The 16191-nt window shown below is 42.4% G+C and overlaps 1 protein-coding gene across 1 annotated transcript; it reads left to right on the top strand.

The window, feature by feature from the left end:
- Window positions 1-4458: 4458 nt before the first annotated feature.
- On the top strand, window positions 4459-15013 carry T265_10294 (hypothetical protein; the record flags this gene model as incomplete). The annotated part of the gene is made up of 8 exons (XM_009176620.1): window positions 4459-4498; window positions 4554-4795; window positions 4845-4903; window positions 5779-5903; window positions 6626-6766; window positions 12748-13085; window positions 13321-13530; window positions 14654-15013. 8 exons carry the CDS (start codon window positions 4459-4461, stop codon window positions 14849-14851), a joined length of 1353 nt encoding a protein of 450 aa, XP_009174884.1.
- Between the last annotated feature and the right edge of the window lie 1178 nt (window positions 15014-16191).

Below are 16191 nucleotides of genomic sequence, written 5' to 3'. Positions count from 1 at the left end.
GTTGAAAACAGCGATAAAAGTACATCCACCGTCGTGGCAGCCGTATGACAAAAAATGGGGGAAGATTTCGCTGAAATGCATCCGTCATATTTTGTTTAATCATTTGCGGCTTGGTTTACGCCGTTCGAAAAGGAATTCGGTTACCTAACAGATATACGGAGGCACCTGAGCTCATCTATCCGTAAAAGTTACTAAAAACAACACATCTTCCAATGTGGCATAGTCCGAACTATATTCGTTTTGATCCAATCCGTGTTCTGTATCCAACATTTGGTGAACTTGATCAGACCATATGAGACTTGTCCATCAACCTCTTCCAATACTCTTCTGAACTATCAGACAATGAGTTAAGTCAGGTGATTCACAATGTATAGCACCTACCCTCTAGTATCAAGTGCTGAGCTGAGTAAGTGTGTGCTATGACATAAATTTACGCTATACAGGTTCGACGCGCAGCTAATGAATAAAGGGGATTCGACTTGTTTATCTCTGACGTTTATGATTCCCTTTCGCCTTGTGATACGAGTCGTGCTACCTCGAATCAATAGCAGTAGAAGCACCAGTGTTCTGACAAATTTGGGAGGAATACTGTGATGTTTGTCAGCTTTTTTGTTGATTGAAAATTTTTTGGGGAGGTCTTCAGCCACCCTACAGTTCACTCATCATGTCCCAAGGGACAATCGCCTCACAGTAACTAATAGGTAACACGTTAAACTAAGAACCGTTTTAGATTCGCAAACCATGTGAAGGGATAGAAGAGTTGAGATTCTTGCAAACGTACGTTCAGCGAACACAAAGATTGTGTCACCTACGTGACAACTGGTTCAACTGACGATCCATCGATCCGTATTTGTTTGTAAATGAGTGTATTTCGCCAATTTCGTGCAATATGGGTTCAAGTAGAACATAAGGAAACTCAAGGACCCCGCCTAACTTATGAGCCTCAAGAAGGGCGAGGGCTGTCGAAGAATTTTCAGCAACCTTGTGAGTACTGTGTTACGATCCTATAGGTTGTTCTTTTTGTTGATAAAGGGTATCGCCTTGGGTCCCTGTCCTTCCAGAAGGGAACAGTTCTGATCTTACATTTAGATGGCTTCCCTAAAGAATACTTTTATTCACACTGGTACTGTTCAGACCTAGCTCACCACTGATCAACAGCGACAGCCGGCAGTGATGAGTTTGAACCCAGAAACTGTCGTTGCAAATGATGCCATGCTTGCAGATGACCAAGCTATTTTTTTCAAAATGAGATTCATTAAAACGACGTTTGGTGTGACAAAATTTGAGTCATCAGCCACAAAATAATTCGGTGCTAGTTAGTCTAGCATCCTCACCATCTTTCTTCTAAGAGAAGCTTGTTCCACCATAATTATTCTTAACAGTTCTCCAATTTTGTGATTTAGCATTTTTGTTTATGCGCTAATGAGGTGATTAATTCCTCACGTTGTTAGCCTATGATTGGTTTATCGATTGCAAATCGGTCATCTGTTTCTGCTTTTTGCAAGCAGTTACTTCTTTGCAGACAAATCGCTGCATTCATTTAGAGACTCAGCTAGAAATCGCTGATTCTTCAGAGCATTACAATTAAAGTGACCTAAGTCTAAATTAATCTTAAATGACCACGCACTATGGTTGCTCTTAGGTTGACGGCCACCATTAACTACGCCATTATCTTTAGACTGATGCCCATCATCATGAGAATTTCTATCAGCATTATCTAAAACTCTGCATATGTCTCTGAGAAGCAAAACGGAAGATCCCCATAGCTGTAAAGTTTGAGAAAAATATGCAGATTTATATTACCTTTTGCGGCGTTGTTCAGATAGCCGCAAGTACAGAAAAGGATAGCGCTCCAATATTAATAACACACGGCGTGTAGACAGTTAAGTGTTGTTTGAAGAACAGTGGCTTATCTACTCTCTGCCTGACAGTGCAACCTTTTTCATTGACTAGGAACAGCTTGGACCGTACTGGAACACTGAACTCTTAACTGACCATTACGTCCGAGTGCCTCACATAGTTTTTCTTTTCGGGTCATTGAACGAGACTAACACTTGGTCGGGAATTGCGATGATCTCTAAGCAGCGTTCTGTATGAAAAGTCACCATCCGTATAGCCAGAATATGTTGCGTAGTTAGTCGAGTTTATTCAAGCCACTGTGCAAGTGGTGTGACGTTGGTCAGTGAAAGAAGACTGGGTGGGGTGTAGCGAGCTGACCATCTGATCGGCATGGACCAAAGTCGGAACAAAGGCTCTTAATATAGAAAAAAGTTGATTCTTATATAAATATTGAAGATTCAGACTGACCACACGGGTAGTCGAGTCTTGAAATCTAAATACATAATTTTAACGCCCGCATCGATCCCCAACGTAATCACTACTAATGACCTGCAGTAATGGCGAAACAGCTGCTCTAATGATCTGCTTCTGGATAATGCACGAAAAGAAGTTACTTGAGAAACGAAATGGTTCGGTTATTCACAAGGCTTAACATAATTGATACGGCAATTTACCTGATAGGCAAACTGAATACAGAGATTTTGCAGTCAAATTTTTTTCACCGTGATCTCTTCGTGCTAACAGGACATCCAGGTACTCTTAATCCACAGTTTACCATCAGCCAAAATACAAGCTTGTACGTTACTTCCGCGAGGTTAATGTCATTTCTTCTGCTAGATTAAACGGATTGATGTTCGGTTTTCCCATTCAAACTAATCCCACTTAAGATAACCCGTGGCCAGTTTATAGTTGATTGCAGCTGACCTCATTTTTTGGGCTTATGCGGTGATCACCACTTAACAGAAGTATTTGTCACTTACTTGAAGATAAGGATCGTGCGTCTTGGCACAACGAGGAGCAAAAGGCGAGAGATAACGTAACATGACTTATAAGCCATTTTATATGTGGTGTACAGACCAAAACAAAGAAGTCATTGGCCCCAACGGTGAAGCACGCCGGGAAATGTATGGTTTCAGAGCAAAAAGTTAATGAGGAATGTATTATAAATTTTCCTCACTTGGATGTTTTAGCAAACTGTTAAAAGTGGATTTCCCTTGCGATTGTGGTACTTTTAAAAGGGACGTGTACATCAAGCTACACTAAGGGCTGTTTTGTTGTATGGCTGTGAGACTTGGCCTACTCGAGCAGCGGAACTGAGACGTCTTCAGGTGTTCGACAATCGTTGTCTCAGAACCATAGCTCGTGTGGGTTGGTGTCGGCGAATTCGTAACGAGGCAGTTAGAAAGCGCGTTTTCGGTTGTGTAACGGGTACTTCCATTGAAGAATGTGTCCATCACCAGAAGCTACGTTGGTTGGGACATATGTTACGTATGCCGAACCATCATTTGCCGAAGAGAGTACTGTTTTCCATGCCCAACTCAGAGTGGCGTAAACAGAGAGGTGGCCAACCTTTGACTTGGCAGAGGAGTATGAAGGAGATCACGAAACGCTTGGGTGCAGTCGGTGCTACTCGCATCCCAGGATGGGGACCGCGTGATCCTCACTGTGCCTGGTTGGAGACACTACAAGATATGGCTGCCAACCGATGTCAGTGGCGTTCTTGTTGTCAGTTTCTATCCAGATTACTTGAGTGAATGTCTGGGGGTGTAGGCACCTCGGAATGATTGTGGTAAGTTAGCACTAAGTCTCTTCCCCGTCCACCTTTACTCTTTTCTTTACAATAAGGCTTTCAAATAAGTCATGGTTGTACGGCAGTGAAGCATCGGTGTTGAACACTTATGTCATGCTGTCGATGATGATGATGATGATGATGATGATGATGATGATGATGATGATGATGATTATGATGATGGAACTGTTCTGTCAACAACGGAGCTGCATTATGCTGGCTTTGTTTTAATCAAACCTGCAACTAAGCAAGGCCTCTGTAACAAACAGTGATCACTTCGGAATAATATATCTCCAAAATAGACAAGGTTTGTCGTAAAGCCTTAGGTAGGCATTCGTTACCAGTTGATTGAGAGTCATCTGTACTCTCATTCCTGATTACTTACGGCGGCTTTTTCCCGAAGAAAACTCCGTAGGCTTCGACAATATTCCGATCTGCTGTAAAGCAGACCAGCAGCAAGGTCTGAGCACGTAGTCACCCACTTTCCTTCTCATTGTTTGGTGCCGTAGACCACATGCAACCTCAGTGATTTAATATCGGCCTTAACTGCTGAGAGCCATGCTTTCAATCATCCTTCGTCATTTGCCGTTCTTGGCACGTCAGTGGCGACCGGGAGAGTCTGAACACTTCAGAGCCTGGTATGCGGAGAACGTGTCCAAAACAATGTATTCAGTTTCGGTCGATCAACTTGGAGTACGGTCCAGTGTCCACCCGGTCACGCATAGTAATGACGACCTTTTTCAATAAATAATGCAACTTTTTTGTCATTCCAGGAGAGAACCATTCGACCGGCACTTCGTCAAGACACTCCTTCTCTCTGAAAGACAAGCATGAAACTCAGGCGATTCTTACTGCGGTACTATCCTCCTGGTAACATTTGCATTCTAACTGTGAACGAACCCTTGTAATCAAGGAATCATTCTAGAGTACGAGCAAGGAGGGACCACAAAGACGAAATCCTTGGATCTGCTCGATTTGACCTTCAAGTGCGTCGTGAAGTTTATTACAGGTTATCGTACTAGGAGTAACACAGATGAGATACTGAATGAGATTTGTGAGAAAGAGGCGCTTGTAACAGAGAAAAGAAAGCCCCAAGTATATGAATTGATTGAACGACTGAAAGCCAAACTAGTCAAAGTGGATAAGACAAAATTTGGTGCATACCAGGTGATTGCTCGCTTTGGATGACTAGAAATAATTGCCCCCTTTTTCTTAGGTATTGCGTGCTCACATTTTACCGCTGACCAATGTGGCCTTTAACAAAAGTGGCAGTCAGTAAGTTGAGCTTTGTTTCCGTCCTATATTTTGGTCACACAAAGTACGAGGTATAAGCAATCTCGCTACCATAAACAACTGATTACCGCGCAGAAAGATTACTCGCAGAAGACCCCTCTCAGGAGTAACCACCGAATAGGTATTTCGAAGCTTTAGTCGGACTTAGAGGCCTTGGAGACATTGCGTTTCAGCCAAGGCTGAGAACCACGTACTTTATTTTTATTTTCGTTAAAATCCTACAAAAGCAGAAAGAACTAAAACCACTTGTCCGACGTGCGATCAGGTTTCCTTTTGTTCTTGAGTGCTTCCATCCTGATCTCGTTCTTCAGTGGAGCCATTCAGATGGCAGTTGCGCAATTTTGTCCCACGTTATTTGTCCACTTGGAACAACACAGTGGCGAGCTTAGCACTCTGTATCCCACAGTCTACCTCTACAGGTGAGCACGAACAGGCCTCTGTACAGAACTAGTTCAGAGGTTGTACAAGTTCCTTTTGTGCACAAAGTTGTGTTCACGCATTCGAACTCCTCATCCCCTTCTGAGGGAGAAACAAGATGGAGTCCATTGGAAAAATTTCTAGCAGGCGAGAAATCCCATCAGGTATTATCGTAAGAAGAGTTATTCAGGCACTCGTATCTCTATCAATTGAGATGCCCACCAGGAAACTAGGGAAAGCTGATAAAAGCCGAATGCACTGCTGGCAAAGAGTAAATGTGACCCATTGTCATCAAACTGTGGAATTGCAAACTGTAGGTAGTAAGATGCGGGCTTTTAAAGTGGTGAGGTCATTGAGTACATTGTTGACAGATGAACCGCGTAAAGCTGACGTCGCTTAAAACAATCCCTTTACAACTATCCTCCCTTTCACCTCTCAAGTTTTATCACGGGCTCTTACGACCGAACATGCAAAATCTGGCAAACAGAATCCGGTGAGGAGGTTCATACATTGGAAGGTCACAGGAACGTGGTTTACGCAATCGCATTTAATCTCCCCTTCTCTGGTGAGCTTAGTTGATTTTTCTCATTGATATCTTGCAAATCGCTGCTTTATTAAAGCATGAGGAGCCAAGTTGTAGAAGTTATGTCAACTTTGAACCTCATGATTATTCACTGGTTTTAGGATGTTTAGTTCCGGGTGGAAGCTAATCACACTGCTGATATGACACTTGGCCGGACGGAGAAAGCCTCAACCACTAACCATACGTTCGCGTACGGAAAACCGAGAATGGCTCTACGTTAACATAGGTTAAGATCAAACACCCGACTTGGTTTTTTATTATTGAGTCGGAAGTGTTCAGCTGAGCTCACAAGTCGACTCTCAAGTGGACTTGGAAAGGTTATAAAGATGACGAGATCACCAACAGGTTCTGTTTCCCGTATGGGAAAAGTGTATGGCCGCGGTACCTAAGAGAAACGATTACTGAAATTAGGGGAGATAAATTGGGTTCACTGTCCACAGGTAAAAATAGGTATTAAATTACTGAACATTATCATTGGATTAAATTATCAACTTACTGTCTCCATATATGTTTTGCGTGCTGAAAGACAGCACATAGAGACGATGCTCATTAATTGGTCAAGTAACTTCGATATGGCAGATACAACCACTAGTCGTCAATAGAGCAGTCTAAATTTCCGACATTAATTCTTACAATAACTAGTCAGGAGCTATATTTACCTCTGCGACATTTCACAATCATGTAAGAAGTTTTTTCGCCTATAGACAAAATCGCTACGGGTTCGTTCGACAAAACCGCCCGCTTATGGAGTGCAGAAACTGGGGAGTGCCACCATGTGTTTCAGTCACATTCGGCGGAAGTGGTCTGCTTACAGTTCAATCCGGTTAGCACCATTCTGGCAACTGGTGAGTTGTGCAATATTCTTAGGATCACATATATGCCCTTGCACAGGACGACCCCTCATAGGAGCGGTGAATCAAGCATTTGTGAACTCCTTTTTGGTAGCCACAAATAGACTATAATTGACTAAGATGAACCCAGTCGACCGGCTACTTGACCAGTTTGATATAGTGAATTCAGCACCAGTTTCATACCTCGACATCCATGGTTAGTAGGTGTTTTGCCTTTTATAGGCTAGGCTGGGATATACAGCAGTTCAACTGTACACACATATATGTTCGTTTTTGTGAAGTCTGTGGCAGTTTTTCGTCTGTCATAAGTCACGGTGTCCGATAAATTACTGCCTATCATTTCAACTTGTCTCCCCGGTTAACCAACGTATTTTCTCCCCATTTTTACGGTGACACTTGTTTGATAATTTGGGTTAACAAATCTTCTGGGATTCGTGAATTTCGCGGCACGAATTCCCTCTGGTCGGTTTTTCCAAGACACTTACCTTTTTAGTCGACGCATACTTTCTTTGCATAACCTTATTGGTAAATTATGGAGTAGTTTACGTAAATGTTCGACAACCTATCACTAACTTTTGCTCTTCTTAGGTACGTGGGGTCCCCAAGTTTCCATCAGCTTTTTTATTTCATACCTGGGCTTCAATCAAGGATAGGTAACCCTGTCAACTACCAAGCTTTCCCTGCAAATTATTGTGCTAGTCACGAAACATTTTCAGTAATTTGGGAGAGAAGATGATGAAGATAAAACGGGGTTGAACAGGATATAACGGATAATGAGACATTGTGAAACGTATGGGATGTGGGACTCCTATCACTAGTGATTATGGGCTAGGTAGATGTAGCTAAAAGTGTTTCGTTTTCGAGAGATTCATCCGCGCATGGCATTTCGTTCCCGTTACTATAGCATATCCTATAGGTGCAGCTCAGAAAAGGCGGTGTAGTCAAAGTGGATTCTAGCTCCATGCTGAAACTAATGTCAGGATTCAAGGTATTAAAAGGTTGCTAGAATTCGTTGACATTATCAGGCTTGATTACGACCGGCATGTCATTTTTGCTCACTGGAATCCAGCTAAAGCTTCCTGTTTGAAGTCATGTACATGCATATTAGCCAGAACCGTGGTTGTTGAGGACCCAGTAACCAGAACTTGTCAACGGGAGTACACTCCTTTCTTAAAGATAAAACGACCGGAATTTAAACCTATTTCGCTACTTCAGCTAACTCGCTTACAATCAGTTGCGCCCGTTTACGCAGGTTGGTGTCAACCAGTAGCAACCGCTTTCCCCCCTTGAGAGCGTTTGTCTTAGGAACGCCTGTATACATCAAGCCGACATTGGAACTAACAGGAAATTACTCTGTCTCAACGGGAAACCCAGGAGAATGTCTGTCCACGTCATAGGGATCTTGAATATGTCAATGACTGTAGAGTACCTGTATAAAGTCTGGTTTGGTGGTGAAAAATTAGAAACAATTATTTACCAGAATAAAAAACGCTGATGACTTCGTAAACTACTCGCTGACCGATCCGGGTACGGTACATGTTAGCATAGTTTCAACACTGTACCAAAACTGCACAAAACGAGTCGACCTGAAGTTACCATTAATGAGGTAAAAAAGATACTTTAAGGAATTTAATATCCAGTGAGTTCAACTAAGTGGTATATGAAGTAGGTATTCACCTGTGTCAGGGACCCGACAGTGAGCAAATCGATAGTGATCAGTTCATACTTGGAGTTATAAGAAAGGAGTTATAAGAAAAGAATATGGATAAAATAAGAGTGGCATTCCAAGGGGGGGCGAAGAGTTTTACGCTCAGTATTAGAGTAACTGAAGGATCACTCTCCTGCTGATAGGACACTGGGAAAGTCTTTAGAAATAAAATGTAACGACTGCATGGGAGATTACAAAGGGAAAACAGCCAGGAAGTGCACATCATAATTTTTACCACTAGCGCCACATGAAGAAATTACCAAAAAATCCAGATGAATACCAGATGACAGGTAAAGTCGCAGCAACGGTGGGGCAAGCTTGAAACACTGGGTATATAAGAGATTTGGAAGATGTGAAAGTTTTGAGGCGAGGACCAAGTTTCACATGACGGTAAATAGTGGGCGGAGGTGTTGGACATCTCTAAGAATACAAGCGTGAAGATAACGGAGGGTTTAGAGCTGACAGGTCTTCTGATAACCGTTTGGGACTGGCCGAGTTGACACGTTACGGCTATATGTTGCCTAATACCTCCAAAACTTGCCAGTCCAGATGCAGAAAATTTGTGGACGAAAACCATAAACGTTATAACTCTGAGAACCATGGTCTCGAACCCATTGTGAACTGATGTTAAGTTCTTCCTCACTCATTAGTCGTAAGTTTAGTCGTCAATACAACAAAAAAAACTTCGGGTCACCCTTTAAGCCTAGCAGGTACAAAAAGATCCCACTGACAGGCTTTCTATCTGTCTTAAAATCTGGTTGATAAGGTAACTTATTCGGTTGGTCTGATGAAGCTTCTGTATCAAAAGCAAAACCTTGCCCATGAGTAAACCTTTAGAATTTCTTACCAGACCTGTCTTAAGGGATGACTAATCGATCAGTCTCGAGCACCATCCAACTGCTAAAAAACCTAGTATGCTCAAATTCATGCTTACTATTATTCATACTAAATCACAGTCAAGCCTGCATCCATAGACCGGTGGGTGAATTTAGGATGTTCTCATAAAATAAACTACTCACAAGGTTGCTGAAAGCTCGTCGACAGCTCACGACCATGAGGTGGCCTGTGTGCAGCACATTCAGTTGCAGAATATCATAAAGGAGAGATTCAGTTGAGTCACTCGTGAAAACCAAATTGATATGCAAATGAGTGTATTTCTCGAAAACAGTCTAATTGGTGTTCAAGTAGAACTTAGGGTTGACGGAAACTCGGGGACTGCGCCTACCTGATGAGCCCCAAGAAGGACGAAAGCGGTCGTGGGCTGTCGAAGAGTTTTCAGCAACCTTGTGAGTAGTTTCCTTTAGGATGTTTCATGTTCAATTGTTCTATCATTCCTCCTCTAATTTCACTAGCTTCGTCTTTGTTCTTGCTTATTACAAGAATGGAAACATCATTCACTTACCTACAGACGCGATTAACAGCTATTGGTGATGACGGTAAGGCTGAGGATGATCAGGACGAAAGAAAATAGTAATGAAGGCGATCTTACTAGACTTACATGAAGGCGTGAAACGGTTATGGCAGACAAACAATGGACAAAATATTCGTTATGTGCACGGTGCTATATTTGGTCTGAAGAGAACCGTTGTGACTGTAGGGCAGTTTCTAAAAAATCGACCGAAACCGAGGAATTTGCTAATTGATTTCTGTTCGGCAAGAGTATAAACGTAGTGACCACTTGAACTTAGTATCTGCTGAGATTTTTTTCACAAACTGGATACTTTGTATTTTATTCCGGATGTCGTTCTAGCAGCGTGTTGTGAATGAAACTTGTTACATGGAACCTCTTTTCCATATCAAAATGGTGAATAAGTGGGTTCAAATCAATGCTTGTTGTTTTCCTTAAGGTAGACAAACAAGAACAATTAACTTATTTGAGTCAAGTTCACAGGTGGAAAACAATACTTACAAGTTTGCTGTAAGCTCTTTGACAGCCTACGATTGGGTTGGTTTTATCGAGTCTCCGAATTTCCGTCAAACTCATGTTTTACTTTAGTCCAAATGAACATCATTTGTGAAGTGGGCTTATTTGCAAACTAATTTGGGACTAAGGGGTGACTCAACTGAATCCCACATGAAACTTCCGATTATGATGCTCCTCAGCTGAACATGCTGCACAAACCCGCTTATTGTTTTGGTTAGTACTATACTCGAGATTTCGCAAAGCATCTTCTAGACGGAACATGCTACTCGCCAGATCTCGCTAGATCAAATCTTTTTGACTTTTGAATTCTGTTGCGTCTGATTACTAACAAGTGATTTTGAAATTAAAGTTCATGGGCCATAACTTATCTGGATGACTACGGGAATCAGCAGACTAGTAGTTGTACTTCTGATCGTGAATATTGCCACTCTCGATTGCGATTTCGAGGGCGCTCGCCCGATCGGAGGCTTGCGCAGCCGATCAATCAATAACGATTGACGTAAAAAGCGACCAGTAGAACGAACCTGTTTTTACACGTGCCGTAGTAAAGTAGGGATACGGCGCGCCCAAGTTAAACCTTATTAATACACAGAGATGAGCCTGTTTTGCCTCTTCCTACTCATCAGTTGCACTTGGGTCTTGTGGGACTCAGGAGAGTAACACTTACAGATACTACTTATAGTATGTATTCCTATTTACGGTACATAATCCTTATCCAATAGTGGGGTCAGAATCCTACGTAATTCAATTCCCAAAACTAAAGTGGAGATTTTTGAGGTTATATCTTTTATTATTAGGTATTGGCACTGACAAGCATCTGATAAACGCTGATTTTGATCCATAAGTGTCGTGTGGTCATATCTTTACCAGGCGTTTCACACTAGTTGGGCCAAAACTCTTGCTCACTGTGATTAGTTCAGCAAGACTAGACGAATAAGGACTAACTTTATATGTAGCTTTCATACTGGCTTCATTCGCAGTGACTGTGAATCGGTCAGGATTCATGGATCATTAAGAGGACTTTAGCTTCTTGCTGTCAATTGTGTGGGAACCACCCTCCTCAAAATCACCATCCAAATGAAGCATTGTGTACACCAGCTGAAATAACTGGGTTGTCCTATTGACGCTACTCCTTTCTTTGAGTGCTGATTTTACTTATAGCGTCAATATTAAGAAGGTATTCAGTGAACACTCTTTTTTAGGGTTTGGTGAATATTCGCGCTCATTCTTTAAAATACCTAACATAAGGTTGCACTGGGCAACGAACTTCCTTCTGGTGTGGACTTCTTTCTTGACTAGACATCAATATGAGTGCCTGAAACTGCGGTTGCGCTACTTGTGATCCAATGTAGTCAAATGAATTGTTTTTTTCTGAGAAAAACTCATCTGAACATCTATCCATCACAATTCTCTTAGCGTCATCTCCCCAAAGGTACTGTTGAAAGGGCCAACCGAAGGTACTCTTATTAGCGGCGTTCTCTCTAGAGGGGGAAAACTATTAGCAAAATCCGTTATTTCTTCAAACTGCTTCTATTAAATTCCAATACAGCACAAACAACCTTGCAATAGGCCACAACAACGGTCTGAATGAACTCGGTGGTCGAATTACAGTTGTTTTAAATCACACACCGTTTGGTCGCTCATCGCCTAGTCGAAACATCTGTCTGACGGTGACGGATGTGTGCTTCAGCAACCAGATGTGGTAAAAAATCTGGATGGACGGACCACGCAATACAGAATCAAGCCTTCTCTTCAGAACTCTTATCGGCAACTAGCCTATTGTGAACATCCCGCCTTTGCGGACCTGGAAGTTACCAGTGGTACTATGAGTGATAGGATGGTCACTGTGCAAGATATTGACCCTCAGCTTCGAACCAACTTAGAGCCAGTGTGGATGCTTGAGAGTGCATAGAAAGGGGTCATGGAAAGTGCCAAAAGTAAGTGCTTCAGACACATGAGTCTTGGAATGATTTATACAAAGATGACAGCGATTTCTAATGCACGCTTTGCAACCGACCCTCGTGTACGTGGTTTTTTGACCACAGACAAGTCCGAAAAAATGGAGCAATGCTAAGATAAATGAAAATACGGAGCCTTCACCAGCGGGTCTTTGTAAGTTAAGGAATATGCCATTTTTCTGCACTCCAGCGCCTTTTTCTTTGGCTAACATTTTCATGCAATTTACCCTAATGCGCCTGTGTTCCACTAATGAGCTAGCTAGCTTGTTGGATAACGAACCAAACAACAAACCGACTAAACAGTTGGCTGTCTAAATGATATTGTGAATGATTGACTGATGAACTGACCAGCTACCTAACACCATATCTTCAATTTCCATTCTAGGTGGTATGGACACGTTAGCAAAATTATGGGATATAGAAACAGGTACGGAACTGGCAAGCTTGAGTGGTCACACTGCAGAAGTGATCGCCCTTCAATTTTCCCAAGGCTCATCGGTTTCGTCGGAAGGAGACAGTGGCGGTTATAGTGATACAGTTTGCGGAGCTGGAGCCGGACGTTTGATGCTCACCGGAAGCTTTGATCACACAGTTTCTCTATGGGATGTTCGTTCTGGTGAGAGAACCCATCACTTAATAGGGCATGCCGCTGAAGTTGCTGCGGCCGCGTTCAGCTTTGACGCCAGCCTCGTTACTACAGCCTCCATGGACAAGACAGTACGCGTAAGTAGCTTGCCTCACAGGACAGCACATAGACAAACTCTCTTACGTAAAAGAAAAGTCTTCATAATTAGAAGATGGTAAGATGGTGTTTATGCATTAACAAGCAAACGTCACTTGACTTTCCGAGTAGTTCAACACACTTGTTTCACCATAGGTCTGGGACACTCGGACTGGTCGACAGTTGCACGTCCGTCACTTGACTTCCGAGTAGTTCAACACACTTGTTTCACCATAGGTCTGGGACACTCGGACTGGTCGACAGTTGCACGTCCTTACAGGTCACCTGGACGAAGTACTGGATGTTACTTTTGACGCCAGTGGACGACGCTTAGTTAGTGCCAGTGCGGACAGTACATCACGCGTCTGGGATCTGCGTGGCAGTGGTCCAAATAGAGGCTACCGTGAAATCGCTCACCTTACAGGACACGATGGCGAAGTCAGCAAAGTTCGTGAAGATATTATTTGTGTTTCCATTCATCATGATAAATCTGTGGCTTAAAACATCGCATATATATGCTGTTCCCTAGGTCAGGATATGAGGTCCTTCTCATTTGTTTTTAACAACTGGATAAAAGCACTATGTACCGAAACGATGCATACCTAAATGAGCAGATGGTTTGAATCCCTGTCCTGCAGACACATTACACCTGTTAACAATAGTGTACATAGATATTATCCCGATATACTTTTCGCACTAAACAGTTAAGGTACTTACACTCCAACAATGAAAACTAAACGCATTTGTTAGTTAGGATTTACTTTTTTGCATAACTGGGTAGGTTTGTAATATCTCTTTCAGAGTCCACCGTTCTAGGGTAACTGCTTTCAGTTATTTAGCGTGGTGGCCACTATAAGAACGCCCTAATCCCAAAATTTTTCATAGACACAGGGTCAAGATATTGTGAAAAGGCCAAATGACAGATATTTATTCATATTCTCTACGCTTATGGAGCACGTACGACCTCGGGACGGTTTCGCAAACTCGAGGGCACGGCCAAAAAGTAAATTCACTAATCTATTCCTTCACCTGCGATTGAAGACTGCTGTGACAAAACGGTTCTGTTTGGTTGCGAAACGTCCCCGATGGTCTGTATATTTGGGCAACTTGGGAATTTCGATGACCGTATCTTTAATCTGTTTTTTGATGTATGCTACTGCCTGCTATTTCGTACGTTGAGAACGCCATTTTCATGGGGTAAATTCCATAAATATTGGGACCATTGGTTAGATGTCCGGCTTTTTGAAACTTCTGAATTTCAAATCAACGCTGATCTAAGGCATGCAGAACTAATTCTTCCAACCGTAAAGAAGGGTGAACAGGTTATTTTCCACAAGTCCTACTGAAGTCATTATAGACTTCGGTATGGGTTTCGCAACCACAATTCGTTAATTCACCATTCAAGATATAATTTTTGAATGATTACATTGCAGTTCATGGCAGGGCATCTCGAGTTTGCTGACTGTTTTGCGTTTAACAGTTTAACAATGCTGGTAGCCGCTTGTATAAGTAATGCTACATTTCTAATGTACGATATCCTCGACCCTTTTTATATTTGCTTTACCCGTAGGTCTGCTTTAACTCCCGTGGAACACTGGTACTGACCGCCAGCGCCGATAAGACTGCCCGTCTGTGGGATGCCGAAACTGGACAACTGAAAGATATTCTTGTAGGACACACAGATGAAGTGTTCAGCTGTGCGTTTAATTACGAAGGCGATACGATAATAACAGGGTCCAAGGATAACACTTGCAGAATTTGGCGTTAAATTTCGTTTGTTAGTCGCCTGAAACCCCGGTACCACTCTCCTACCATTTCGTCACTTTGTTGGTCTGCATTCCAATATCTTGAACCTGCCGTTACCGTGTTATGTATTCCGGTGTGACTTATTGTTTCCTTTAACTTTCGTCTGTATATATATCGGAATGTGTCTTGAAACTACCCTGTAATTCCTCAGTGGTAGGGAAAAGTAGTGTCAAGCTCTTTTTGGTTCGCGTATGGAATTCAGATAAGCAGGAACTACATTTTTTTTCAAAGTACAGGCTCACAAATCACGTGAAATCACAAGATAAAAGGCACGCAGAGCAAATCAACCATGAGTGTGGGCCTCAGCCTCGAAGTGAAAAGTGTTGCGATATTAACGCAAAAGCAATGTATTATACATACACAGCGTAGAATGAAGTGCAATCAGAGTCGAATCAGAAGGCTAAATTATCAAGTGGCTAATGCGAGATTGGTCATTATGCACCAGAAATGTGTTTACACACTGGAGGATACAAATTTCGCCATCGGGGTCGTATGCATGCGCTTGTGAACAGAAATAGCACCAAAAGCCACGGGGAGACCTGGGACGTAACCAGTGTCCCATAAGAGTTTAGATATCGTTTTACTCTTATTGACTGTCCTTTTGCCTTAGTTTTATTTACACAAAATTCTTTCCGAAGAGGAAACCTTTTTTCACATCTGGATTGAATCAATGCGCTGAGTACGGCGATGCTGCAGTTTACTGAATACAGATATAAGCACATACGGCATGCTGTATAAAGTGATACTATGTTTGATGACTGCTAGCAATAAAGTTACAGCCGTACAATGCTCTTCAGCTTTACGGCATAGACTAGTTCCACTTGGAGGATATAATCCCATTTGAAACCCACAGCTAAACAACGTGGTCTAAAATCACTCAAGATTCTGATTCTAAAGTCCGACTACCGGTTGCACTATCCTGCTGCAGCTTTTCGGTTCCCTTGTCGTAAATGATGTTGATCTTGTTGCTGGCACGCGACAAGATGTTCCCATCGCCCATAACTTCTGGTTGATTTGACTTTAAATAAAGCATGGTAAGTTTGCCCTGGCACGGGCTCCACTGTTTTCAGATGATCGGAAGCTGGTGCTGTTCCGCCTTGATTTCACTTGTCGCTTTTAGCCGAAAAAAAACCCGTAAAATAACCAGACGATATGTTGTCCCTTCAATTCGCTCAAATGCCTCATTTTTTCTACTCGGCTGCTTTGCACATTATCCTATCCTTCACTTATGGTTCAAAGCCCAAAGACGATGAGCCACTGTCCTCCTCCCCTGTAACACTACTGTCTTTCAATGCAGGCCCT

The sequence above is a fragment of the Opisthorchis viverrini genome (genome assembly GCF_000715545.1).
Source record: "Opisthorchis viverrini unplaced genomic scaffold opera_v5_350, whole genome shotgun sequence".
In the NCBI taxonomy this organism is placed as follows: Eukaryota; Metazoa; Platyhelminthes; class Trematoda; order Opisthorchiida; family Opisthorchiidae; genus Opisthorchis; species Opisthorchis viverrini.
This window is presented reverse-complemented; position numbering and strand designations above follow the sequence as displayed.